General features: G+C 36.5%; 4 protein-coding genes across 5 annotated transcripts in view; 3 read left to right on the forward strand and 1 right to left on the reverse strand.

The window, feature by feature from the left end:
* LOC106120708 (Late endosomal/lysosomal adaptor, MAPK and MTOR activator 1) overlaps positions 1 to 981 on the forward strand; it is a 5,356-nt gene extending 4,375 nt beyond the window's left edge. Inside the window, exon 4 of the mRNA XM_013316083.1 lies at positions 14 to 981. Within this exon, the coding sequence (XP_013171537.1) occupies positions 14 to 106 (93 nt within the window). The 3' untranslated portion in view covers positions 107 to 981. The remainder of the gene's footprint in view (positions 1 to 13) is intronic.
* Positions 982 to 4,769: 3,788 nt separating this feature from the next.
* On the forward strand, positions 4,770 to 6,845 carry LOC106120669 (uncharacterized). The gene is made up of 5 exons (XM_013316036.1): positions 4,770 to 4,898; positions 5,173 to 5,320; positions 5,554 to 5,677; positions 5,970 to 6,155; positions 6,549 to 6,845. The coding sequence occupies exons 1-5, from the start codon at positions 4,828 to 4,830 to the stop codon at positions 6,713 to 6,715; spliced, it is 696 nt and encodes a 231-aa protein (XP_013171490.1). The 5' UTR covers positions 4,770 to 4,827; the 3' UTR covers positions 6,716 to 6,845.
* Positions 6,846 to 7,034: 189 nt separating this feature from the next.
* LOC106120809 (uncharacterized) lies at positions 7,035 to 9,139 on the forward strand. The gene is made up of 6 exons (XM_013316252.1): positions 7,035 to 7,260; positions 7,607 to 7,754; positions 7,915 to 8,019; positions 8,104 to 8,224; positions 8,551 to 8,730; positions 8,944 to 9,139. The coding sequence occupies exons 1-6, from the start codon at positions 7,169 to 7,171 to the stop codon at positions 9,042 to 9,044; spliced, it is 747 nt and encodes a 248-aa protein (XP_013171706.1). The 5' UTR covers positions 7,035 to 7,168; the 3' UTR covers positions 9,045 to 9,139.
* Positions 9,140 to 9,460: 321 nt separating this feature from the next.
* RhoGAP102A (Rho GTPase activating protein at 102A) overlaps positions 9,461 to 26,650 on the reverse strand; it is a 28,386-nt gene continuing 11,196 nt past the window's right edge. For both annotated transcript variants that reach the window (XM_013316251.1, XM_013316250.1), the window contains 11 exons: positions 19,191 to 19,310; positions 15,443 to 15,573; positions 12,880 to 13,041; positions 11,737 to 11,887; positions 11,236 to 11,458; positions 10,852 to 11,019; positions 10,600 to 10,743; positions 10,426 to 10,518; positions 10,203 to 10,311; positions 9,846 to 10,087; positions 9,461 to 9,739 (listed from right to left, as the gene is read on the reverse strand). In XM_013316251.1, the coding sequence (XP_013171705.1) occupies positions 9,502 to 9,739; positions 9,846 to 10,087; positions 10,203 to 10,311; positions 10,426 to 10,518; positions 10,600 to 10,743; positions 10,852 to 11,019; positions 11,236 to 11,458; positions 11,737 to 11,887; positions 12,880 to 13,041; positions 15,443 to 15,573; positions 19,191 to 19,310 (1,781 nt within the window). In that variant the 3' untranslated portion in view covers positions 9,461 to 9,501. The remainder of the gene's footprint in view (positions 9,740 to 9,845; positions 10,088 to 10,202; positions 10,312 to 10,425; positions 10,519 to 10,599; positions 10,744 to 10,851; positions 11,020 to 11,235; positions 11,459 to 11,736; positions 11,888 to 12,879; positions 13,042 to 15,442; positions 15,574 to 19,190; positions 19,311 to 26,650) is intronic.

Genomic DNA, 26,650 nt, shown 5'->3' on the forward strand with positions numbered 1-26,650 from the left:
TTTATCTCCACAGATAACGAATGCTGTAAAGAAAGCAGCGGCCGCCATATCCGAGCTGAGGGTGGAACATCACGAGGACCTGGTGGTGCCGTTCAGGGTGCCCTAGCAGCGGGTCTCCATGTCGGAGGACGACCACTGACCAAGTTAGTGTATGAACATGAATCCCCTCACATAAAACTGACTTCATCGGGGGAATATTAAATCAGTGTAACCTTTTTTGTAATGTTATGTGTCGCGGAGGAATAACAAGTGTACTAAGCTTAGTAAATCAGAATATATCTAGCAAAAATACAGTGAAAGTTTATATTAAAAACGAAAATTCTGTTGTGGAAACCAAATATCAAATCAGTGTAAAAACCTTTTTTCTCTTGTTATATTTTGTCTTACGTGAAAGAGTTAAAAAATAAAGGGAATCTCCTAAAATAAACTAAATATGTGGTACCCCTACTATTAATAACCTTTTTCTACCTAAAGATTACTTTCATACTCAGAACCCTTAATCGTTCACTCTGGGTACTTATGAAACGGGGAATCCCCTAATAAATCGAATTATAAATATCCTCTAATTTATGTGCCGGTAACATATTTATAGAGGAATACGAGAAAATTATTATTTCTAATAATAAAAGCTATGTAACCGTAAGTTTTCACTGTCGAAATACATGTAAAAAGACATATCCATCATACGAAAAATATCTATAGATTCCTTTTAAAAAAATCAAAATTAAAAAACTTGTATCTCATACCATTTGTTTCTGAGACCAGACTGAATTTTTGATAAAACAAAGATAACAATTTGGTCTCAGAAACCTACGGTTAGCAGATGCAACCTTATTTATTCATCGCATGGGTCGATATTTTCCTCTTTACCTGACATAAATAAATAAATGTTTTTTACAATTGCTACAGCAATGAAAACTTACTTTAAATGTTTGAAATATGCAGATTTTCGTTTAATTATCAGTAGATTTGTATTTTATAAAAATGTCATTGTATTATTATGTATATTATAATTTTTATGTATTCAGTAATTATAAAAAAATATATTAAAAAATGTGTATTTGTGTGTATATATAAATAATAAGTATATAATAAAAATGTATAAAATTGCTACTGGCTTTTAAAGCATTCGCTTTGGTGCGTTTAAAGATATTATAATAATATAACTTTGATTTTGTAATGTTTTTCAACGTCTTTCTCATTGTATTTTATATAAAAAAATGACAGTTTTTTTTTAATTTGGGACATTAATGTTTGAACTAAAGCGAGACATACAAATTATATCTACTTATATGACGAAAAGAGTTACATGTTCAATATAAAGTTAGCTTATTGTAGAATAATAAGCATTTTTTGATCTGTCTGACTAATCGATGGTTTCTGAGACCAAAATCTCCGTTTAAACCATATTGCTATCTCTGTTTTGTCAAAGATAATTACAGGGATGACGATATGTTTTATACTGTTAGGAAGAAAATGAGAAATGAGCCAGTGTATTGACTCAAAACTAGCTTTATTAAAATGTCGACGTTTGTGTCCCCCTCGATATTCATTAGGACACTAGATTTTGTAATGAAAGCACGTCATTCGCGTCAAAGTATTGTAATTATTAATATTTAAAAATACAGAGATTTCAGTCTCGGAAACCCTCGGTTAAAAGTCACGTTATTGCAGATGTAACTTTTTTCGAAGCAACCAGTATCATTCGAATTAAGATTGATTAATATATTAATTTTCATTACGATGCTATAGAATCTAAATAAATATAAAGTTATTGTCTGGTTTACATTATGCCAGTACAGTAGGTCAGTAGAACTGAACCACATAGAAGACAGGCGTGAAGTGGAAGCAATTCCACGTTTCGTCTGATGAGTGTGCGTCCCGGAGGCCTAATTTAGTCCTCTTTCCCTTCCCACCCTTTGTCTTATAAGGAAAGGATGGGAAGTGAAAGTGGACTTTCCGGATGAGAGGATGCATGGGAAGGGAAAATATTTTCTCTCTGCGCATCCTCTCCTCCGTCGATTAAAGGTAGGCAACGTTATGCAATTGCGTATGTCTATGGACAACGGTCACTTCGCTATTTCAGCGATTTCAGGTGGCCGCTCGCTCGTTTGCCACCTTATGATATAAAAAAAAACTGACCTGGCATCGACTGATTTATTGGCGCCAGTTAGTGTTTACATTATTCCAGTTGTATGATATAGAGGGCTACTGTCCCACTGTACTGGCATAATGTAAACAAGGCATTATTTTAGTGGTTTCTAAATGAAATGCGACTGATTTGAATGTTTATATTGTAAATATTTTTTTAAAAACCTTGTAAAATTTAAGTTCTGCTTTTTATTGAGGAAAATATATTTTATTTATAAAGGAAATTATTATTATAGATAAATTGGCTGATTGTTTTAAACAATTGCCAGTATAGTTATTTTTTTTTTTCATCGAATAATTTTATAGCCTTACTTAAATAATAAAAAAAATTGCTTAAAAATAATGTTTTGAATTTATACGATATCAAATTAGAAACCTTCTTCCACGAAATATGGAATGTTTAAAAAAAATAATCAATTTTTATTAACATTTCTCTATAAAAGCAGAGCTTAATTATGGGTTTCTGCCGATAAACCAAAACATTTGTCATCATACATGTATTTATACATATCGCAGTGGAAACTCTAATGCGTATTGTAAAAGTATTTAAATATGAATGAGCTTATACTATTTTAATTTGTTAGCTTGATGCCATATTATAACTTGTTTAAATGTTCATACGTTCGATATTATCTTACTTTGTCTCCATGAGGAAACGAAATTACAATATAGTCAAACAAGAATAAATATTAAATTATTCAAACTTTCGTGAGACATTATACTAAACTGATATATAAACACGGCTAAACAGTCACGTATATACGTCCGGTGTCGGCACCGACTAGTTTCATAGCAGCATCAGGATGAGTGGTACTGGTATTATTTCGTGGACGCGGCCCGTCGCTCGCTGACATAATACCACCGGACGTATATACGTGAGTGTTTAGCCGTGTTTATATATCAGTTTAAGAATAAATATAAAATATAAAGGCATAGAAAATGATATAAAAGAAAAAAAATGGCATAATAATACGAAAAGAAACTTGTTGTCACAGTTTTTGGTCACTGATAGAGGGGCGCTAGTGTGCTATGCTATTTTACTTTGACTTTTACACTGGGTCTGATATCCTTGTCGATCTATACTTCACTAGCGCCCTCAACAGTGTCTTGTCATATCTTTTTTTGTGTCATTTTCTTTGCTTAATTACGTTTTATATGTATTGTTTTACACGGATCAGGGGGTTAGCATGAGTGAGAATGTGAGAAAGTATTGGTAACGTAATCGATATAATTTGTACATTTGTCGTACTTTGAGTCAAATAGAAGTGGTGTACTATGTAACGAACAATTTCACACAAATATTCGTGCTATGTCCACCCACAGATAAGTTTGTTACAGTACTGTTTCGACACATATTGTCTTCTCTTTCTTTCTTTTTAAACAAATAGAAACAACAATATTTATCAATATAAATTCAATATACATTGTGGTTTAAATTTCTATGAAATATTAACATTTTAGTATTACACCATTTTTTTTATTTATTAATTTTAAAAAAAATAATCTGTATGTAAAAATGTTTAATTTATGTTTGTTTATGTTATGCTAAAAATAACATGAAATTAAGCGACTTAATTGTTTTGAAAAAATCCAAGTTGTAAAAAATATTTTATTGAATTAACGATCTTTTAATTTGTGACAATATTTGACTATTTTTCTTAATTATATTGTTTTTTTAGCATTACATATAATTTTATGTTCTGTCAATATATGTAAGGCTATCTTTTACGTAAAAGCAAGTTAGATATAGAAATATAAATTAAATAAAAACTTTTTTTCTAATTTCCTATTCACTAATGCTTTATTTGTCGTTATTATTGTCGTTTATTCAAAGAAAATGATGTTACTTTGTTGATTTAATGTGTAATAAAAATATTTAAATTTTACCTTTTTTATTTGTGTTAAGAAGAAAATCCGAAAAGCAGCCAGTGTATTGACTCGACACTAGCCTTACTAAAATGTCGATGTTTTTGTCCCATCACTATTCATTCTGACACTGGACTTTGCAATGTAAGCACGTCATTCGCGACAAATGATTCTAACTAATAATGTCTAAAATTTCTTAAATACTCGTTCCTCTTTAGGAATGTTATGCGGCGCTGACCTCTACAAATGTATTGGCTATAAGCACATAGTATTTTGTGCCTATTCGATTTTCGCCATTGTAGGTTGCGGTCTGTAGCGGTGGTAAGGATTCGAACTAATAATATAAAAGGTTTTTACTCTCTCGTAACAACAAGCACCTTCAAATCGTAACGATGCAAAGCTGTCATTTCGAAGCAATCGCCTATCGATTTATAAAGATTAGTGTTTGGCGGCGATATCTTCTCTCTCTCTCTCTCTCTCTCGCTTTCTCTCTCTCTCGCTCTCTCTCTCTCTCGCTCTCTCTCTCTCTCTCTAGATTCACAATGACCTTGAAAATATTTAATCACAGAAGAATGTTGGTTAATTTTGATGTGCTAGTTTGGTAAAATTAAAGTAAAGTAATATTTAATATTATTCAAATTATTCAAAAAATCCCTAGTTTTTTTAATTAACAAAAAACCTTTTAAATATATAATCTATAGATAAGGTAATAAACTGTCAATATGTCAATGATAAATTTTAAATAACAAACTCGAAAAGATTCGCTTTCTTAATTACTTCAATAGCTATAAATAAAATAAACTAAAAACTATGTCTGTGTTCGACGGCGAAATAGAATTTAAATCGGTTTATATGAATGATTTTATCAAAAAGGAAAAACCGTAAGTATTCCCGTGGTGACGGGGTCGCAGACGAGAGCGAAAGCGTGCCTGTGGCCCCGTCCCGATGCGTTGGAGGAGAGGTTTAGTGGGTATGCCTCTGCTATTGAGGAGAATCCCACATAACTACCGCGTCCCCCCCCCCCCCGGGGCGCGGAGTATGCATAAAGCATTCCTCTCTGGAAAAAAAAGTATTCCCGTGGTAACACATATAAGAATATAAACTAAGTTTTTGACAGTGGAATTCCACAGTAACTTTACCAACACTTTGGAACAGAAAAAGCCCACGTCGAAAGGCAGTGGATGACGACTGTCTAATCGTGGGCCTGGGGCGCGACGCTCTCAAGCCCAGAGACAAGCCACGCAAGAGCCCAGATGTGCTTTGCCCACTCAAACATGAATACTACAAAGAGGCTATCACCAGAGTAAGTCGAATCAGCCTATCAGTCCACTGCTCAGACACAGTTCCTATTATTACAAGATAAATCATTTCCCATATAAGTTGGTTTAGATATAAAGTAGCCGGCATTTGAGTTGGCACTCAGCAGCAAAAGAACTCTTTTGCCCGACGTGTCAACTCAATGATGTGAAATTTGCTTAGATAAAAAAGTTAAGCTTTCTGTCACATAATTTTTATTAAACATTTTCATTTAAATAGTTTTCAGAAGACTATCCGAAAATAGCTAAACAACATATGACGAAAGATATAGATCCAGTACCCATTGAAAACGACTTACAAGATTTGAACAGGACGGAATATCTTGTCAAATATTGTTCTAGAGGTAACATACATTTAGGATCTGTTCTTTTAATACTACATACATTTATTCAAGCTTCAATAGCCTAATGGTTAAGGGCACGGATTTCCATTTACGTGGTTGAGTTCGAATCCTGCCATTCTATATCGTATTACTGGTGTAAAACATATTCTAGCACAAGCATACAGCTTAGTTGGATGCAAGATGGATATGATACTGGAAATATTAGTTATAATATTAGCCTATACCACTTTTCGATTTATGTAATCGTAGTCAAGCGCTACTTTATTGTCATAAAACAGTTATCTGTGGTCAGAGTTGCCCTTCATGTCGGTGAACCTGGCACGTCGTGCGCGCGCGCTGCAGACGCTGCGTCTACCCGATGATGTGGAGATACCTGATACCAGCCAGCGCGGCAGCTACCGCCATCCCGCACCGGAGAAGTACGCAGAACATCCTTCCAAGATGTCCATGAAACCTAAGTTTGATGACTCGTTGACAAGTATGTGTCTTTTGATTATTGAACTTTAGGTATAGTCTTTTAGTGCCATCAACTCTCGGCCTCGATGAACGACAGACATGAGTCTGAATATTAAAACGTTCCGTTTCACAAAAAAATCTTATATGTAGCTGAACGGAAAGATTTTTTACTTTCATTTTCTTCTGTCTTAGAAAAATGCATTTTATTGTTTACATTACCAGACTAACTTGGCACGTGTTGCGTGCAACAATTTTGTAATTGAAGCCAAAGCTAAATTTTTTATATGGCATGAGACGTCATCTTTTTTGTTATCCTTATACTACAGAATTGTCTGCTTTTTTGCGTTGACAAATGCAAGTTAATAATAAGTGTCTTCTACGAAAGCACCTCAACTATTAACGTTTTCATTTGCAGGAGAATTGCGTCGTATCCTACGCGTGACGACTGGAGACACGACATACGATGTGTGTCACGGTCTACTGGCCAAAGTTGTCCTTGAAAAGAACCCCTTCGGTCCTCCCCGCGAGGAGCCAAAATACGGCAGATGGAAGACACCGTTTTCTTACACTTACTACGTATAAACCAATATAGTGGTTGCTATAACCAATAGTGATTCACATTTCAGTTTTAGTTTACAAAATTAATCTTAGTTATTACAAATTCTGCATTTTAAACCTACATTATAATTCTTCGTAACTTTTTTGTACAAGATTGTTGTAAAGTGTTTTATTTTTATTAAATGTTAAACTCATAATTATGTCTTTTATTTAATAATCTTGAATGAATCTTAATCTTGAACTTTGTGAATTTTGAAAGCAAAATGCGAAGTATCGAAAAAACACATCTCAAGGTCATCAATACGTTTAAATCTGTCAAAAATCAATACGCAAACACAAAAATCAAGTAACCGTCATATTGATGATGTCAGTGATATCAAACAAATGACATTTATTATGTCTTAATTTCAGTAAACAAACATAAATGTAAAATTTTCGTGATGTGGAAAATTATAAAAATTTAACTAAAAATTAACCATGGACCATTATCTTACAACGTACAGAAAGGACTATCTTTGGCCCGATCTACCCAAGGCACCAGGGGCGGAGCAACATGGGGGGGTCGCTGAGTTAGTAATATCTATTATAACTAGAATTTTACACTATATTTCGTCAACCTAAGGACCAAGAGGGACATCACTTTAGCACTGGAGCTTCGTATCTATACGACCTCCAAACAAAAAGCAATGCAACTTATTAGGAACAAAAGTGTGTATTGTTCTCCGATGTTTAGTTACACGTGGAAGAACAAGTTGACCATCAAAACGAGGCCTGTCAACTTTTAATAAAAGTAGACCAAAATCGTGACACGTATGAAGCGAATTCGGGTCAAACCCTGAACTAACAGCTCGTCAGGACCCGGTATACTGCTTGATTTTTCACTTAAAACTAGTATACCGAATTATATTCATTCAGAATACCGAAGCTTTCTGGCGAGGAGATGGCGTTCTACCAGGCTTGCATGCAGCACACGCGGCCGCCTGACTGTCGCTGCCCGCAGTACTCTGGCGGAGAGATGCCTCAACTGCCGCCCGGCAAGGAAGGGGGATGGAGCAGGATTGAGGTATACCGTTTGTAAACTAAGGTACATTGTATTGCCTGTTTTCTTTAAGCCAGGGAAGACTGTCCTGCTAGACGACAAAGGTACTGCAGTTCCTTTTATGTCCTTATACTGAAAAATAAATACGATGTTCTTTGAAATGTTTTTTTTTTCATAATTTTAGATTATGGGACCATTGTTAGATCCAAAGTTGTATCCGGCACGCGTTGCTGCCGCCCCAGAAACACCTACGTCAAGATATAATCAACCCAACGCGTTCCTTGATAAGGTACGTTTGTCTAAACTCTATTTAATATCCTTGTATCGTCCTGAATCACGTAACTGTACATATTTTGTTCCTTTATCTTTCCAGCTGCAATCGAAGTACCCGATGCTGTACAGCATCCTGCAGAACGAAGCCTCGCCTGAGCTCAAACAAAGGATCGATCGTGACAGGAACAAGACAACTTACCATGTCGACTTTTGTGAGAGTGGTAAGTGAATGTGCATTAAAAGAGGTAAGGTTAAGAGGTTAATTAAGAGAGGTGAGGTAATATTTTTACTACGTTTCCAACAGCTTTAAAAACACGTTATAGATTTGACGTTTGGTCAAGCAAATAAAACTTTTTCCAAGATAAATTAATACGTGTTTTCCGAGCCGTAAGTGACGTATTTCAGAAGTTAGGTACGTGTTAGCGCGATATACTTGAATGCAAAGAAAAACATGCGATCAGCCAATTACATGCTTCTTGGTGAATCAGGACGAAAGCCTCTAGTTTTGCTTAATTACTTTCCATAAACTAAAACCATGTGTTCAAAGGTCCAGGAGCGAAGTTCGATAACCTGCAACGCGCGGCCGACGAGAGTGGGTCGGGTCCGTGCTCGCAGCCGATGCGTCTGCCGGGAGACCCGTGCCGCGTCGCGCCCAAGATCCGCATGACCACGCCGAAGACCATCTCCAAACAGGCAGGAGGCGGACCCGACCCGCGCGCTAAGTGTGGTCAGTATAACTAAGATTTTGATTTTTAATCCTAACATTCTAACCGAAAAGTGTAGACAGGGGAAACGTGTATGACTTTTCAACACTATCCTGTCTTCCTGACATTACTTTCTCCCTCTTCCTTATATCACCTTCTTTTGTATTTCAACCACCATCAATTCTTCAGATAATTTCGGTAAGAAAACTCAAAGGTTATTTTTTAAAACTCGACAGAGACGACATCTCTGGTGCCGCCGCTGGGCAAGACTGAATACCAAGACAACGTGTCTAAGCTGGGAGGCATCATCATGCGCGACAAACTGCACAGGAAGTAAACGATGGATAAAGACTATGTAAACACTAAAAATAAGATGTAAATTATCAAAGGAAAACATTAAGATTGGCAGTAAAATTATTTATCAATCATTTTTTTAAGCTTTTTATTACTTCTAAAACTCGAGCATCTGCAAACCTCTTTTTGGTTTAAAAAATTGTATTACTTTTCGTTTTTTCGATTTTCATGAATTCCTTATATTATTTAAGGTTTTACTTGGTTTTTGAGTTTTCTGATTATTTTTATTCACGAGTAGACAAAAAGTAACATGATGAAGATAAAGAATGTTTACCTTCAGTTTGATTGACCTATTAGTAGAAAGGACAATGAGAATAATACACCAGCTCTTTAAAGTTTAGGGAATCGATATAAAAAATACACGTAAAATACTGTATTACAATAATAAAAAAATAAATATCATATAAATATACGTTTATGTATAAAAAGAGTCGGACGTGTCACGCGGGCGGCGACTGCGCGCTCGAGATGAGCTCCCCTCTCTTGTACAGCGTCGTCTCCCGCCGCTCCTCTCTCCTGCTCTCCGTCCTCTCCTCTGCCCGTTCATCTCTTCTGTGCTCCGTCTTCTCCTCTGCCCGCTCCTCTCTCCGCACCGTCACCTCGCGCCGCACTCGGCGGCTCGCAGACTCGTCGTGCTGCCTCAACACCACCGCTCGCGCGTCTGACGTGTTCCGTTCACTGAACATAAGAAAATACAAGCTATCAAATTAGAATTTACTTTCATCTTACGTTTATCCTCTATGTCAAGAATTAAAAGCAGTAAAGATTGTAAAATATGAATTACCGTGCGAGCGCACCGAGGCGGTCGATGTCTGACCGCGCGTGGGGTGCGGGGGGCGCGAGGGGCGGCGGCGAGGCGGGCGGGGAGGAGGCGCCGGACACGCTGGCGGAGGGCGAGGAACCCACCGCGGAGTCCCTCTTGGCGGAGGAGGAGGAGCCCGAGGCGGAGCGCCGCCGCGCCTGCGCCACCGGGATGTGCAACGACGCAGTGATCACACACTCGTCCTCCGACGCGCCGCCGCCAGTCTGATTACACAATCACAATACACTCTATACACTAAGTAGGAGGCAAATACTAAACTAATGACGTCGACGAGACTGACGTTCACTAAGTATCCTCTGGTGCAGCATGTTGACTGACCTCATTGTAGTCGCTGGCGGAGTCGTTGGAGTCCGGCGCCGAGTCAGTACGCGGCGCGCCGCTGCTGCTCGCCACGCCGCTGCTCACGCACTCCTCGCTGCTTCTTACCCTGACCACGCAACACGTATAACAAATCAACGAGATTCTCATCTGAGGACCACAGCAGAGACTTATCTTAAGATTATTGTTTTTAAGGTTTTGCTCGAAGCCCGTCTATGCTTACCTTGTAATTATGGTCATAGCTGACGACAAGGAGCCCGATGAGGTCTCGGACGCCGCATCCCTCGATCTTCTACTCCGGGAATACGACTTCTCCCTGAAGTATTAAAAACGAATACTCAATACCGGTCACCGATTTCTATTGCAAAAACAAAGGACAATAGTAAAGCTAAGTTACCCGTGCAGCAGTGCGGGCGGCGGCGCGGCGGTGGCGGCAGCTCCGTGCAGGAACTGCTCGCGCGACCACATGCGCCGGCCCTCCCCGCCCTCCCCGCACTCCCCGCCACCACCCACACCCGCAACTGCCGCCGCCTCCGCGCACCTGCACATTTGTTTTCTTTGATCAGGGCACAAAGAACACCAAAGTAGTTGTACATCTAGTTACTTGTTTATTGAGAGTACTACTGAGTCATGTGCGGTGTGTACTCACTCTGCTCGTCGCAGCAGCAGGGAGTCGAGCACGGCGGGTGCAGAGTGGGCGAGGTGTATGTAGGCCTCGTGCAGCAGCTCCGCCGGCAGCGCCCATAGCTCCGACTGCCGCTCCACCAGCTGCCGGACCACGTTTATCACGTCTGCACGCTCCGATAATTGTTCCGCGCTGCAAATCATTACCCGGTTACATTTTAAAACAAAACTAAGAAATTGCCTCAGGGCTTCTAATTTCTAACAAAATAAGATAGTTTTATCTATTACTTATATCTATTGTGGTCCAGATTATCTGCAGTAGACCAGATAGTATCTCGAGATGATCCCTGGCTTAGTATAGAGAATTGGTTTCGAGAGTAGCCAGAAAAATGGGGAACGTAGAACTGACCTGGCAGCCTCATTGGGCTTATTCCGATGCAGGATGTTGGGCGCGAAGATGGTGGCTATGTTGGCGGCGTCCATCTTGTTGCCGGGCTGCGCGTCGTCCGCGGCGTGCGCGGCGAGCTGCGCCAGGAAGCCGAGCAGCGCGCTCAGCGTGTCGCGATGCGCCGCCGGCAACAGCTGCACGATCAGCCGCAGCGCCTCCCATTGTAGACGGCGGTTACGGATTTCTGCAACGACCGGCATAAACATCAACTTACTAAACTTGTACTATACTACAAAATCACTGAAATTCTTAAAGCATTGAAAGAATTAGAAGTGAATATAACACACTGGAGAATACTAAAGTATCGAAATAATCAATACTTATTTTAAAACACAGTACTATGAAATGTATCTCTTAGGAATTTTAAAATAGTCTTGGAAAAGAGTGTGATACATGTATCTTGTGAAGGCAGATATTTACAAAACAATAAACAGAACGCAGTAAACCAGTCAACCAACTTACTTTGTGTCTGTAAAAACGCGGGATACAGATCTCTGCAGAGTAGCGGGTCGGGCAGGTCTCTCAGGAACTCCTTTAGCAACGTAGCCACGTCGTGTGGGCAAACCGCAGAGTCCAGCGCCGCCTCCTGCGCGCGCTCCCAGTCCTCGCGTAACTGGAATTAAAACAACACTTCCAGTAGTGGACAAAGATTGACAAGAAGACAATTTATTCCTTCACTTTTTTGCAAAATACTTTTAAGTCCACATCCAGTAAAAGATTTCATCTACTCATAAATATGTGTCAAATCATTGCCAAACAAAAATACAAAAGCTGTTGAAACAAATAATTCATGTAATTCACTTACGTAACAATATAACAAGTGTAATGAAAATAAATAACAATAAGTGGTGCGATACTGAAACAGCGAAGTACGTGTCAGCGGACGTTACTCATTCCGGAGATGAGTACTATTAATAGAGGATCTAAACCAAGAGCCGTATCTAAATTTCTCTCGGCACCGCATTATCTAGCGGCCGACGGATGGCTATCGCCGCAGCCGCGGTCTCGAGTACCGCAAACTTTGTAATAAATCTGGCTCTCTAAAATCTGATCTGGGTCATCGCGCGCGTCGATCGGCAAAACATCTAATTCCGTCAGTCGTTGTTTCGTTTTCCCACCGGCAGTATCGATGTCTGCTTCGTAAACTTAACATTTGTATGGATTTACTGTTGTATTTTCTGTCATAGCAACTGCGTCAGAGTTTTCAAGTTTGTAACCATTACATTGTAGATGTTTAAAATCGGCACTGCGCCGATGGAAATAACGATATTGTTCGGTTGAAATTTCGGCACGTGCGTGGATTTGTAGCGGCACGGTTGCTATTTGATTTATTGCCTTCGATATACTAACATTCACACTATCATATTCTTCGTGAATTGAATATTAACTAAAGCGACTTACAATAAGGTACGAGAAGAGACTAGTCGACTTCTTGTCTAACTAAATACTGCAGGTGTGTTGTTGGATTTGATGTAGCCTTGTAAAACATTAATCGTAGGTTGAGAAATATCACCGAAGAAAATTTTATAATTAGAAATTTCGTTGAATCAAAATTTCCGGAAGAAGCTCTATTGCATACACTTAATCAAAGATAGTAATTAGTACCTGTCTTACTCTCTTCTTGGATGCTGATACCCTGAAGAGGCCGAGCGTGCGAAGACCGTGCCGGCGTAGGTGTGCTAGGCAGGCGGTGACAAGACCCGGCACCCGCGGCCCGCCAGACTCTTCCAGTCCTGCCCACCACTCACCCGAGTCACAGGATTCACTCTGAAATATGACGGAGAAACGAGAATTATTAACGTATTGAGTCGTTTTGTGACAATATTATTTGTTTAGATTTGAGATTTTTATATAACACTTAGATATGGATGCTTCTTTTTCTCAAAATGTTTGTGTCGTAGTTATTTTCTAAGATAAGTAATGATTATTTAAAATTGATCATAAAACAATTATATACAAGTTTATTGACGTTGCTCTCCATGATTTTGATGAATGTGGCATTCACTTGTAATAATTTAACGTGAAAATCGAATAATCTTTAAACATATTGCACTTCGAAATGATTTGTATATACAAACAGAAAGATTTTATTACTATCAGTAAATCTTACGCTTGAAGATTATGAAGTGGTTTTGGAATTCCCCGATGTCATTCCAGCTGGAATATATCCGCTAGTTTAATACTAATATTCGTAAGAGTATTTTCAATTTCGCCGGGATTTTACACTGTCGAAAAAAGCGTTATCCCTGTCTTTTAAAAGAGAAAGAAAAGGGATGACAATATGTTGTGTATAGCAATGTAAACCTACGTTAACGATGTAGTATCTTCCACGGGCATGGTCTACACTTCCACGCGGCTATTTTAGGTGCGACTCGGTTATCGGATGGGCGCAAGTCGCGTCATATGATAAAATTATCGTGGCCTTAATGAAACCATACAACACGAAGGCCGGCCAGGTAACCGGACACCCGGTGACGTAGGAGTGACGTCGTGTTACGTCACACCATCGGACGTGATGACGGAAGATTTTTTTACGATCTTGTACATAATAATTCAAACTTTTTAATAGTGTTACAGTGGTGGTCAATTCACGTGTAGACTTCTGGGAGCCTAGCACGAAAATTTTGGATGATAACGAGAAATGATTATCGACAAAATTTATATTAAATTTGTACATTGCAACGACAAATCTTGTGCAAACTTTGACATATATTGTCGATGACGTTACGAGAATGCATCTCACAAATATTCGTGATAGACCCTCTGTCTGCGTACTACGTAAATCATTCCCACACGTTGTGTCATTACGTTGATTTATCGAGTGGCATTTGTTTGTGATTGGCGCTTGTCATATCAGTTTCGGAGCTCGCCCACGATAGCAGCGTCTGCTTTGCTGTCTGCATTCTGTTTACATTGCCCATTTTAATGTTGCACCGTATCAACTGATCGGATCTTAAATGCGCCGGTGGCGTAAGGGTTAATTTGAATTCAAGTTCGATCCTTGTATTTTCAAAAATGTGTTGATACTCCGCTGGTTTAGGATAATTTTAGGTGATGATTTTTTTAGTATTCACCTACATAATAACAGTAATCTGTATGCAACTGAAATCTGTTTAAATATCCCCTTGGTGATTTGGAGCAGGTGCGTAAATCTACTGCGTCGATATTGTTACGTGTCTTGGCGGCAAACGAACGAACTATTTCAGAGTTCCAGTGCTGTTAAGGTCGTGACACAAAAACAGTACTAAGCGATATAAATACTTACAAATTATAGTACAAAGAATCATAGACATTGCTAGCTGATGGTCTAGGGTGAGGGGCAGGGCAGCTACCATTCATATGATCTTTATTTTACATTTTTCAATTCTCTAGGCTACCCCTTCCTTTTTTTTCAGAGAGGAATGCTTTATGCATACTCTGCGCCCCGGGGGAGAGGACGCGGTTGTTACGTGGGATTCTCCTCCATAGCGGAGGCATACCCACTAAACCTCTCTGTTCCTCGCAACCCCTTTCTGCCCCCCCTCTGTTGACGCCTAAATAAAGTCACAAGCTTAATTGGCATTTGCTATTGTTATTTAATATTTTGAGGTCAATAATTTTTGTCTTAACACTAAGTGTTGCTCGCGACTTCTTTGCGGAAAATTGTTCACTTTTTTGCAGTATTATTGTGTAGAAAAACATAAATTTCTAATAGTTACTCTTTATATAAAAAAAGCAAGAGAATCCAATGATTTTCTTCCGAGAAAAACTCCACAATATTACCGAGAACAGTAACATAAACAAAGTAAAAGTATTTCAGTGGATATCTGTTGTGATAAATTTACATTACGTCCATTTTATACGTTGGACTTTGTACGTTAACAAATACGTTGAGATTTTACATTCTTATTGATTTTCAATTTACTCTTCTCAACAATATAATCAAGTGAAATGCAAAGAAAAACTGCGATGTTCTTTAAATCACATATTTTACAACACAAGTTTTGTGTAAGATGCTTTAAATTGCATAAAATTATAAAAAAATCTATTATTTTCATGAAACTAGGTTTTCTAATAAAGATTGGCGTTATACAACAATAAAAAACTACATTCGACTGTATTAATATGTACAAAAATATTAATTAAGTTGAGTCAAAATTAGATTTCTATAAGCATTAAATTAACTCACATCATCCCCCTTGTCGAGTGCGCCAAGCGAGGCGAGTGAAGCGCGCGAGCCGCCGTGCTGCTGCCGACGGAGCGCCCGCTCCATCTCCACGCACTGCGCCAGTGGTACTCCAAACACGCTGCCCGGGGACTCTGCACAACATAGAAAACAGTGGTAGAGTTCGTAGTGTTAATTGTTCTATGAACTGCCTGCTCAACCAGAGCAATACCACACAGAAGACACGTGTCAAGTGGTTTTCCCCTGAGGGCAATTGAAGTTCTTCCCTTCTGTCCCCATTCTAATAAGTAAAGGAGAAGCTACAAACGATATGACACTACGGTCTTGAATGTTTGAAATGAATGAAATGACTTATGAGGCATAAAGTTACAGAAAGAAAGGGTTGGAGAAAGATCTTTTTAAGAATCGAGTGAACGTAAATCGTCTACGTTTTAGAGTCAAGATCTGACTAGACCTGACTGCGATAAACCTTCCCAGACGGCGTGTTTCTAGAAATAATTTATAAAAAAAAACGTTAGATTAAAATTCTGAAGTTTATTGTACATAAAAATGTAAAATGGTACGTCATTCACATTTCAAAGTGGACATTAACAGGCAATAAGAAATCCATTATTCATTTAATTGCTCGAAAGCATTCCGAGAGTAGGACGGATGATACTAAAACTGTATGTTGGAAAGGGATAGTAGTATACTGATATGTCCAAGCATGACCTACATTAAAGGTTTGGTGATTTAGGGAACATATTGTGGCACTTTCGTGATGTTTCAAGATTTGGCAGCGATTCAAAGCTAAGAGCAAAAATACGTTGCACTTGTTGTATTGTACTAGGCGAGCATAAACAATACCAGGAGTAGCTGAATATTTTTTTTTTATATTTAACCCACCAAGTACTTATTATGGAAATTGTACGCTATGTACGTCAATTTTGTTGGTGGAAAAAAAAATCTGTCCTACTCTCATTGCTGTCTTCTTGGTAGTTTTCGTCATAATCGATGTTATTTTCAACCTACTTTTGAGTGTTTGTAAGACTGTATCTCCAGAACGGCTAAACGGATATAGGTGTAAATTGACATAGATGTAGAACATAGTCTGGAAGAACACATAGGCTACTAATTAAGTTAATTTATATTGTTCGCGGATAGAGTCGCGGGCGATAACAAAAACAAAATAAATCAATAAAACTAATTTATCTACATATATAGTTTATACTAGATATATAGACTTTGAAAGAGACCTCTCTAGGTCTACTCTTTGTTGTGTGTGTTACGATTGTGTTACGATGTGTGCTACGATTCTCTAATCGTAACACAAATAAAAGTTGTTGGCCTATCTGTTTACAATGTAACAATACTCAGCGAGTCGACTACAAAGAATTCTCTCTATTTATACATCTATGTACTCAGCAGCTTCTATATCGTGTGAACAAATTCATATTTTTCCATACATTCTCAATATTTTAGTCAGTATTGATAAATTGAGTTTCTCGTTGCTCATAAAAACAACATAGAGAAGCATATGATAATAATACTCTTAAATACGACTAAACGTAGGTTTCTGAAACCAAAAATCCATTTAAAACATTATCACTTTTGTCAAAGATAGTGAACGGTATGAGAAAGGTTTCGGAAACCTATGGTAAAACTTTCAACATGTTTATTAAGTATTTAGTTCTATGACGATTTCGAGGAATTCAGTTGTGATTTGACAAATTTTGAGTGCTTTTCAGACAGAGCAACTGTTGCAGCAACAGAGACATGATTTATTATTTGTATTTTAGTCATCACCAAAAAGTTCACATTCCAATTTCAATTAAGAATAACCGTAATAGTTATTTTAGTAATAAAAGTATCTACTGGGGGACTACTTAAGTAATTGTTAAATGTCTCTAAGTACGATTAAGAGTCATCTAGGAGATTTTATCTATTTCGATAATGTGTGTTCAGAAAACTATTTCCATACCATCACGCCGTCTATCTTAATTTGGGACGTACACTATGTATTTTTGTGTCAGATCTGTTTATGTTTACGTTCACAAGAAATATGGCGGATAAATAAACGATTGGCGCCGCAACTTTGATACAATGCGTAGTCGACTGAATGAGAAAATTTGTTTTTTTTTCTATTATGCAAAGAAACATTTGATTTTTAAAATATTATGTACTAACTGTCACCCGCGACTCCGTCCACGCGTAAGTAAATTAAAACTTAATAAGTACCCTATGTGTTCATCGGTACAATGTTCTACATCGGGAAATTTCAACGAGATCCGCTATATTCGTTCTGGAGATACCTTCAAACTTACTTCCATCCATCCATCCAAACATTTACATTTATAATATTAGTAAGTTCATGTCTTGTAATATTATAATAAGTTATCTTCAATTAGGAACAAATAAAATATATACATACATTTGATTTTACATAGGTTTTGCAATATACACGACACTCGTCTAATAATTGTTTTTTTTAAACCTGACAATTGTTACATAATACGTTATTTATAAAATAGAAATGTTAACTGTAAAACGAAATAAAGTCTAGATGATTTTATATCTTCAAACAAGTCCAAATTATCTAATCACGTAGTATTCGAGACTATAAATACCGTAGCTTATCGTTAGATAAAAGAGATGTAATAAAACCGTACCAGGAAAATGTCTTAACAACTTGTGAACATTTAAAGATCAATAAAATACTAAGACATAAGTTAGCGCGCTCTATCGGCTAATGAATACATCAATGTGATTTACCTACAACCGTTGTGGACTCATAAAGTATTTTATAACCACATAACCTGGTTTGTCTCAACATGACCCTACCTACACTATCTATAGACTCTACGATAAGACTGGATATATAAGGATCGATAAAAACTATTTGGAGTCTACTATTCCTTCGTTGTTTTATGTCATTGCTATTAATTCTATCTATCTTTATCTTCTATCAGTTGCCCGCGACTTTGTCCTCGCGGAATTAAAAAACTTCTAATAAAGCCTAAGTTCAGTAGTTTTGGCGTCTTAAATGCAAACAGTCAAATCTTTCCTCTTTATTAGTTAAGACCAGAGGCCTATGTTACGAAATTTATAGTCTTATTTATTTTATACCTGTTTATATATAGCTCAAAGGATTATGTTGTATTCTAATAGTGTTTCGAACTAGTAAGCGTTATGTTTAAAATATTATTATATATAATGGCATCATTCTTCCAATTATTCTGCTTGTTGTGTATCTATTAGGTTATTGGTCAGCGACTCATTAGTCAAACCGGAAGCGTTGTACTTTAGTCAAAATAATTGCGATATTTCGAAGGTCATTTGTCATAACGTGAGACAGAGCGTAGGCTCGGCATGCGGTATTGGCAGACGATGGCCGCTGACTCATCTAGTGGGACCAACGCTTTAGTACGAGTATTAACGTAACCAAATTAAATGTGACCTATACTGCTACGTGTTTAAGTATTCGTAGCAACTCTACGTAGTTTATAAATGCTACGAAATTGTATAGACTGTACAGTTATTTTTTTAAAACGACAATTCTTATGTTTAAAAGTGTTTATTAATGTATGAGGTGTAAAATACTCAGTAATGAAATTGTAAAAAAAATATTTAGACTAAAAACAGGAATAAATCATATAAGTTAATGGCTCCTATGTAAACTTTCATATGTTATATGACAAATAATTAAATATGAACATGTAATAAACAAACATAATCTACAGTTCTTCTTCTAATATTACTTTGAAATTTGTACCTTTATCCTTGTCCCCATCTTTGGCTCTGCTCTGGTCGAAGAAGCCAGTCGTCAGCGCCTTCCGCTTCAGAAGGTACGCTCGTCTCTTCGGCTTCGTCGCCACCGCCGCAGATGAATTCTCTGTACAAAATGGAACAATTTAGAAAATAATATATTCAAGGTCATACAAAACCAGTAATCGATAATTAAAAATGAAATTAATAATTAAACTTACGACACCATACAGTGAAGAGCGTCGTTGGCTCTAGTTTTAAGCACTTGACTTATATTCGATTTACATATATATCCGACGTTTTTACGGTAAAGGAAAACATCATGATGCAAACTGCATACATATGTGAAGAAATTCAAAAACATGTGTGGCCCCATAGCCCTAAGGAATAGTCACCCCTTACTTAGGGTAGGTTCCGAGCCCCTCAGTTGGGACGTCTTTTTTAATACCCGTGAGGAGTCGGAGCATTTCTCAAATGTTAATACAGTGCAATTCGAATCAGAATTTGCCATTTTAAACGTGAATAACATTTAAAGAATTCCGCGAATGAAGCGCTTATAAAAACAAACATGTCTCCGGTCTGGGCGCAACATGAGACATGTTTTGATGAGATAATGCGTCGCGACATTAAATACTGATACTAAACTCTCCGTAACATCACAGTTCAAATAGAGATATACTAATTTTACATATATTAGCTTAGCACAGATGTACAGTTAATACCTATTGAAAGTTAACAAACAGAAACATCATCAGCTCACTATGCATTCCCACTAAGGGGCTCGGAGCCTACCCTTAACAAACAGAGAGAGAGAGAGAGAGAGAGATAAAGGAGAGGAACGAAACGGTGACTAATTTACATCGAATGATTATTACCTAAATTTATTCCCTAAATTCAATACTCAGATTTTTTTCAAATATTAGTAGATGTTTTTGTTAACATACTAATGTTCCTTATACCATTCCAACTAAGCTATAAGCTTGTGCTAGGACTTGGTTTACGACAATAGTCGAATAGCGTGATTTTAACCCCCAACCTCGTGATCGGAAATCCGTACCCTTAACCATTAAGCTATTTATGCTTAAGGTAATTTTATCAAAATACTACGTTATTCCTTTTATTTTCAAATACATAAACATCAGTGCAAATAAATTACGTAAAAAAATCTTTAAATAAAACTGTATTCAAAAGTTTTCCACGAACACAAAAACAGTGTCATGTTGATAATTAGAACATGGATTTGTGAGTTCGATTATCTTCCGTGTTTATTTCGAAATCGCGACGCGTTACCTGGCCGACATTGTCAGTGAGTCTTAATTACCGTGGAGACATGACAAGTCACCCCCTCTTGTATAATTATGATAATAAAATTAAGTATTTTTAGACAATATTAGTTACATTCATTTGGAGCGAATTGTTCGCTTTTGTTACTTAGTCAAATGTCAGATGAATTAGTGAGGTGATAGGTTGATATTTTAATAAGATTAGTGTTGTGCCGATACACCGGCACAGTATCGGTTTTTCCTCCTAACAGTATATACTAGCAACTTGACTTATTTTACATTCGACTAGTCTTAACAGTGTTTAAAGACGACCGAATATGTAAGGATGGAAGAGCGTTAGGATTAAGATGAATTTTGGAATATTATGTTATATAATAAAAAGATAAAATGAAAATATTAAATAGAATTATTAGAAATAAGGAGAAAAGCACGCACTGTTACAAGAATATATTTACAACTGATGGTTTAAAAATAGAGAAAAAGGAAGAAAAAACATATAAAGTTCTAAATTCAAAAATATAACAATTAAGAATAAAAAAGTGTAAAAAGTTCCGTATCTGTCGGCAACAGTGTTCCTCTTTTATTGTGTAATTTTTTCTATTTGATTTTTTTCTAGGCTATTTTTTAATAACACATATAATGTCACATCTATTTATTACATAACAACTTTAATAAAAATGCGATAAATATATTTATTTAAAATTAATTTAGGTTTATAGCAGATATTACAATTTAATAGTCTTCCTGACTGACGGTGGACATGCGATAAAGATATAATAAATTATAATAAATATGAAATAAGTCAAGGAATATTTGAAACGATCACGTCATCATGTCATCATAATCATGACGCAAGACACTTGAAATATACCATGTATATACTAGCTGTTGCATGCAACTCCGTCCGCGCCGGATTAAAAGATATATGGGTTTCTGTTGACTGCGTTGATATCAGCAACAATAATAAAACGAAATCTTACTTTACACGAAGTATATTGAATGAAAAGGACACAGTATTATAATTAACTCAATCTCAGTATTTTATATTTGACGTATTGTGTTTGCGCTCTCTCTGTGTCGCGAGAAAACGCGGGAGCCAATCCCAGTGCGAGATTTAGCTCACAGGCTTTTGCGCCACAGATAGTAGATTATCAGACCTACTGAATATACATATTTCATCAAAATTATATATAAGATATTCTGGTAATCAGTATAACAACAGGTGAACCTTAGAATCGTAAGTTAAATTCAACTTTTAGAGTTAACTTAAAAAGTTAAGACAATTTTATATCAACACTGTTATCTCACTTATAAAATCATAAAGTTATTCTATAGTTTATAATGATTTTGAAGTATTAAATATTACGTTTATATTATCAAAAGAAATTCTTGTGAAAGTTCTTTAAAAATGCATTACGATTGAAATGATTTAAGAATACAAATATAGCGTCGCAAGTGGGTTTTTATTGTGCAAAAAGAAATATGAATATTCAAAAATATCCAATCATCAAAACCATGGCGTAACAGAAACATTTCGTAGCACTCAAACGACAGCCCTAAAACACCTACGAGTTTATGTTAATAGAGATTTATTTGACATCGTAAGAACAACCGAGGTTATAATAGACGAATACATTTCACGAAAATAAAGTCAAATTAGATGTCTGGTAAGATTTATATTTTGCTATCCGGTTAAACATTTTATGTGATATTACTCAAGACTATTACACAACTCAAAGTAGTATTCATAAACAGTAGTAAGAAGTATTAAATAAATAAAGTTAGTGAAAACGACTAAAACAATAAAAACATAGTAATCTTTAACTTCTTAAGTTCAGTAGAGTAACTTGTGAAACGTAGAGGAGCTACGAGGCTACGTAGACAATATTCGTAGCAGGCTAAAAAGGTCTGTACAAATTATAAAGCAAAAATAATTATATACTAATAACTAGAATTAAAAAATATAATTGGTAGCCTACGTGTTCTTCCAGACAATGTTCTATACGTATGCCCAATTTCATCGAGATCAGTTCAGCCGTTCTGGAGATATACATTTTTCTATTATTAATTAAGGTATAATTAATAATAGAAAAATGTATATTTTCTTTCCGTGCATCCTCTCCTCCGTCGATTAAAGGTAGACAACAACGCATATGCAATTGCGTATGTCTATGGGCAACGGTCACTTCACTATTTCAGCGATTTCAGGTGGCCACTCGTTTGCCATGATATAAAAAAAAAACATCCATCCATCTAAACATTCGCATTTATTATGTTAGTAAGATTATACTACTAAAATACTAAACATTATTCAGGATTCGTATTTTAAAAACTTATATTGTATGAAAATTATTTGAAAAATTTTGAAAATTACATACAAACAAAATAACATAAACAGCTAAACTAATAATTACAAAAACGTGGTCATTTAACGTGTTTATTGTTTATATTCTTTAGATCTTAAAAACTAAATAGTCAATTATAAACTTTAAATCAAAGCGATAAGATATATTTCAGCTCTAATTCATTCTGGCAACGTATACTTCCGTTGAAAACATGCTTATTTTTGTTATTTTAATACGCTTGATATGAGATATAATTTAGTATATCATTTGGAGTCACACTTAGGATGCGGTCACTAAATTAGCGGACGCGGCGCGACGGAGCGGGGTAATGTAAACAAAAGTACTAATCCGCTGCCGTTCATTCCTTGCAACCTGTTCTTCATAATGTGCCCACAACCTTAAAGATTCATTACAGTGTTAATATTTAAATGTAATTTTCTTTGACATAAACTGAAAGATGATGGTTAAGGGAATATAGATAACTAGTTGTTGCCTGTGACTCCGTCCGCGTGGAATTAAAAAAAAAGTTAAAAATTGGCTTATGTGTTCTTCCAAGCTATATTCTACATATATGCAAAATTTTAGTGACATCCGTGAAGTCGTTCCGGAGATACCTTGAAACAAACATCCATCCATCTAAACATTCACATTTATAATATTAGTAAGATCTTTTTAGAGATTTTACAACACATAGTTACACATCGAACAATAGCTATAACATAAATCATTTTCATTCAAATATCAATGGAAATTCGAGTTGTATTCAATCATTACACAAACGTAAACATAAATCATGTTACCGATAAGAATATGGAATAGAGACAGGTGGATCACGAGCGAAGCCAACATTTCTTAGCAACCAAATGTATTTGATCTAAAGTTGTCAAGCATTCGGTGCCGCGTGGGCGCAGCAAATCGCAATCAGTCTTTATAAAAATACCTGCGACTACACAATATGATTCACTGCAATATTTTTACAACGCTTCATATTCTATAGCTTTAGGAAAATTTAAAATTCTTAAGCAATCAAATATTCTATATTTCAACTATGTTGATAAATGTAAATATAAAATGATTTCTACATTACAGTTAAAGAACGATCGGGAGTAAAATTATGCGTAACTCAAGTTTTTGTTTGTATTGTTAGGAAGAAAATCCAACAATGTGCCGGTGTACTGGTGCAACAGTAGCCTTACTAAAATGTCGATGTTTTTGTCCCATCACTATTCATTCTGATACTGGACTTTGTAACGAAAGCACGTCATTCGCGACAAATGATTTTAACTAATAATGTATAAAAGTATGTATGATTATTGGAAGGAGACGAAATAATAATAGACAAATTAAAGACGTTAGTTAAAACAATAATTATGTCCTTTTTTATATCATAAGGTGGCAAAGGAGCGAGCGGCCACCTGAAATCGCTGAAGTAGCGAAGTGACCGTTGCCCATATACATACGTAATTGCATATGCGTTGCCTACCTTTAATCTACGGAGGAGAGGATGCATAGAAAGAAAATATTTTTCATTTCCATGCATCCTCTCATCCGGAAAGTCCACTTCCACTTCACATCTTTTCCTTATAAGAAAAGGGTGGGAAGGGAAAGAGGACTAAATTAGGCCTCCGGGACGCACACTCATCAGACGAAACGCGGAATTGCTTCCACTTCACTCCTGTTTTCTGTGTGGTGGTGGTATTTCACCGGGCGAACCTAGCCAATTCGTGCGATGATGTTAAAGCGGGTTCTACCACTTTTAAGAAGGTCCTTTTACAGTCATGAGAAAACTGTTAATAACTTAAAGCCTCAATGCGAACAAATGCGAAAGCTTAGATGGATGGATGGTAGGATGTTTCTTAGAATTTATCGACAGAACGGCTGAACAGATCTCACTCACTAAATAAATAAATATTCATTCATTCATTCATTCATTCATTCACTGGAATTTGGCATAGATGTAGAATATGGCTTGGAAGAACACATAGGCTACTATTTAAGTTATTTTTTATTCAACGCAAACGGAGTCGGGCAACAGCTAGTATTAGTAAGTTGGTCTATACTAGAATTAGGATTGCTTCTTGTTCTGACTTGTTTTGTTTTAAGATGAACTATTTTTATTTTATAAGAAAACAATTTAAAGTTTATTCAAATGAAACTTGGTACTAAATAGTCGGGAGTTCTATCAAAGTCAGTTGTGGTGTTTGAAATACACTACATAAAAATACACACCAATTGCTGAAGCGAAATTATTCTTAAAATATATGTACCAATATACATTTATTCTGTGGTTTTTCGTTCTCGAACAAAGTGGGCGGTCGGAACGTGGCGGTTCGATTCTTGATTTCTAACATCGTAAATTGGAACGCTTAACTTCTTAAATGCAAAAAAAACTTGAATCTTTTTATAATCTTTGTAGAGTTACAAATGCCCGTTAAAAAGTACCATCAACGGATCTGAAACTAGTCGGTACCTACACCGAAGTAGGCGAAGCCGTGATTTTTAATACGTTTTTTGTGGTCATATTGTTTTTGTTTTAAAGTATAGTATTATGCAATGCTATAAGAGCTTCTGCTATATTTTTTTGGTTGTACTGTATAAATGCATTCCTCGATATTGTCACGAATGCATTCGAGATAATGTCGACAGCGGCATGGCGGATTCCGAGTGCTAAATATAGGTTAACTGCGGACAGCTTCGCAAATTCCGACAAGCTACTGCATGGGTTACGATATATCTCATAAAATATATAGTTCGTTATGTTAATTGAGAAGGATAAATAAATAAATTAGTTGCCTTATGTACTTTTATGTTTTATATATACTCGCATCGTTTCTCGTTATATACTCGCTCCCACTTTGTGGTCGACTTTCAAATATATCACCACTCGTTCAGTTTCTTTGATTAGATCTTATAATAACTCTTAGATCGTCTGCAATAAAAAATAGCAAGTAATCATTCGTGATTGATAGATTTTTAGGTTGCCTAAAATTATCTATAAACATCGAATTAAAAAGTTCAGACACAAAATGAACACGTGATGAGATTTCGCTAGTAATCCGCAACCCGTCAAACTGTAGCGTGATGATTGGCAGTTGTTGTGGTCGCTGCCAACGCCTCATGTCATAACTAAATCACTGACGCCCCCTATCATACTGACGAACGAAAGTAGAGCGGAATCGAAATAAATCGCTCCGAAATCGCGTAGTGATTGTGAAGTTAGGTGGAAAGAAATAACCTCATGTCAGTTGCATGTGACCCAATGGTGTTTTGTATTCTATCAACACGAAACTTAAAGCCCGGTACACACTTTCAGTTTTAAATGTATTTTTCGAATTTTCTGTGTGTTATAATTTATGGCATTAACCGTTATCATAGACAACCCGTGTTCATAACGCATGCAAGCGTGCCGAAATATCGGGAGCTCAGACAGCTAAATCGTGGTAAGAATCCCGATTCTAACGAATGTTGTCATAGTTTCGTTTCGAATACGCATCGCATTCGCGACAGTGTGATATCGTGGGTTATCAGACAAGCTGGGCACTGATCTACAGATTCCATCGGGCACGTGTCTCTAGTGGGTGTTACCTAAACATAGGAGTTTTAAACAGAAGCGAGCTGTGACCTCGATTATGACTCTACCTGAGTCGTTAACACCAAAAGGGAAGTGTGTTGCTTATTCGTAAACGAACTCTATTTTGAAAATAGGTGTTGTTATTGATTTACCTTACCGTAAAAGACAGGATATAGAATGAAAGTCTTTTAAATGAAAATATAGAGTTGTCAACTATTTAACAGTTAAAAAAAAGAAAAGATGTTTTTTTATATATATGAAAGAGCAA

The sequence above is a fragment of the Papilio xuthus genome, unplaced genomic scaffold, assembly GCF_000836235.2.
Source record: "Papilio xuthus unplaced genomic scaffold, Pxut_1.1 DF826949.1, whole genome shotgun sequence".
NCBI classification, from domain to species: Eukaryota; Metazoa; Arthropoda; class Insecta; order Lepidoptera; family Papilionidae; genus Papilio; species Papilio xuthus.

Bases quoted from the DNA above. Each gene is read 5' to 3' on its own strand.
- LOC106120669 (XM_013316036.1), top strand. From the start codon at position 4,828: ATGTCTGTGTTCGACGGCGAAATAGAATTTAAATCGGTTTATATGAAT. The intron at 4,899-5,172 runs GTAAGTATTCCC...ACTTTGGAACAG, and splicing joins TTTATCAAAAAGGAAAAACC to AAAAAGCCCACGTCGAAAGG. The intron at 5,678-5,969 runs GTAACATACATT...ATCTGTGGTCAG, and splicing joins TGTCAAATATTGTTCTAGAG to AGTTGCCCTTCATGTCGGTG.
- LOC106120809 (XM_013316252.1), top strand. From the start codon at position 7,169: ATGGACCATTATCTTACAACGTACAGAAAGGACTATCTTTGGCCCGAT. The intron at 7,755-7,914 runs GTATACCGTTTG...TCATAATTTTAG, and splicing joins GGGGATGGAGCAGGATTGAG to ATTATGGGACCATTGTTAGA. The intron at 8,225-8,550 runs GTAAGTGAATGT...ATGTGTTCAAAG, and splicing joins TGTCGACTTTTGTGAGAGTG to GTCCAGGAGCGAAGTTCGAT.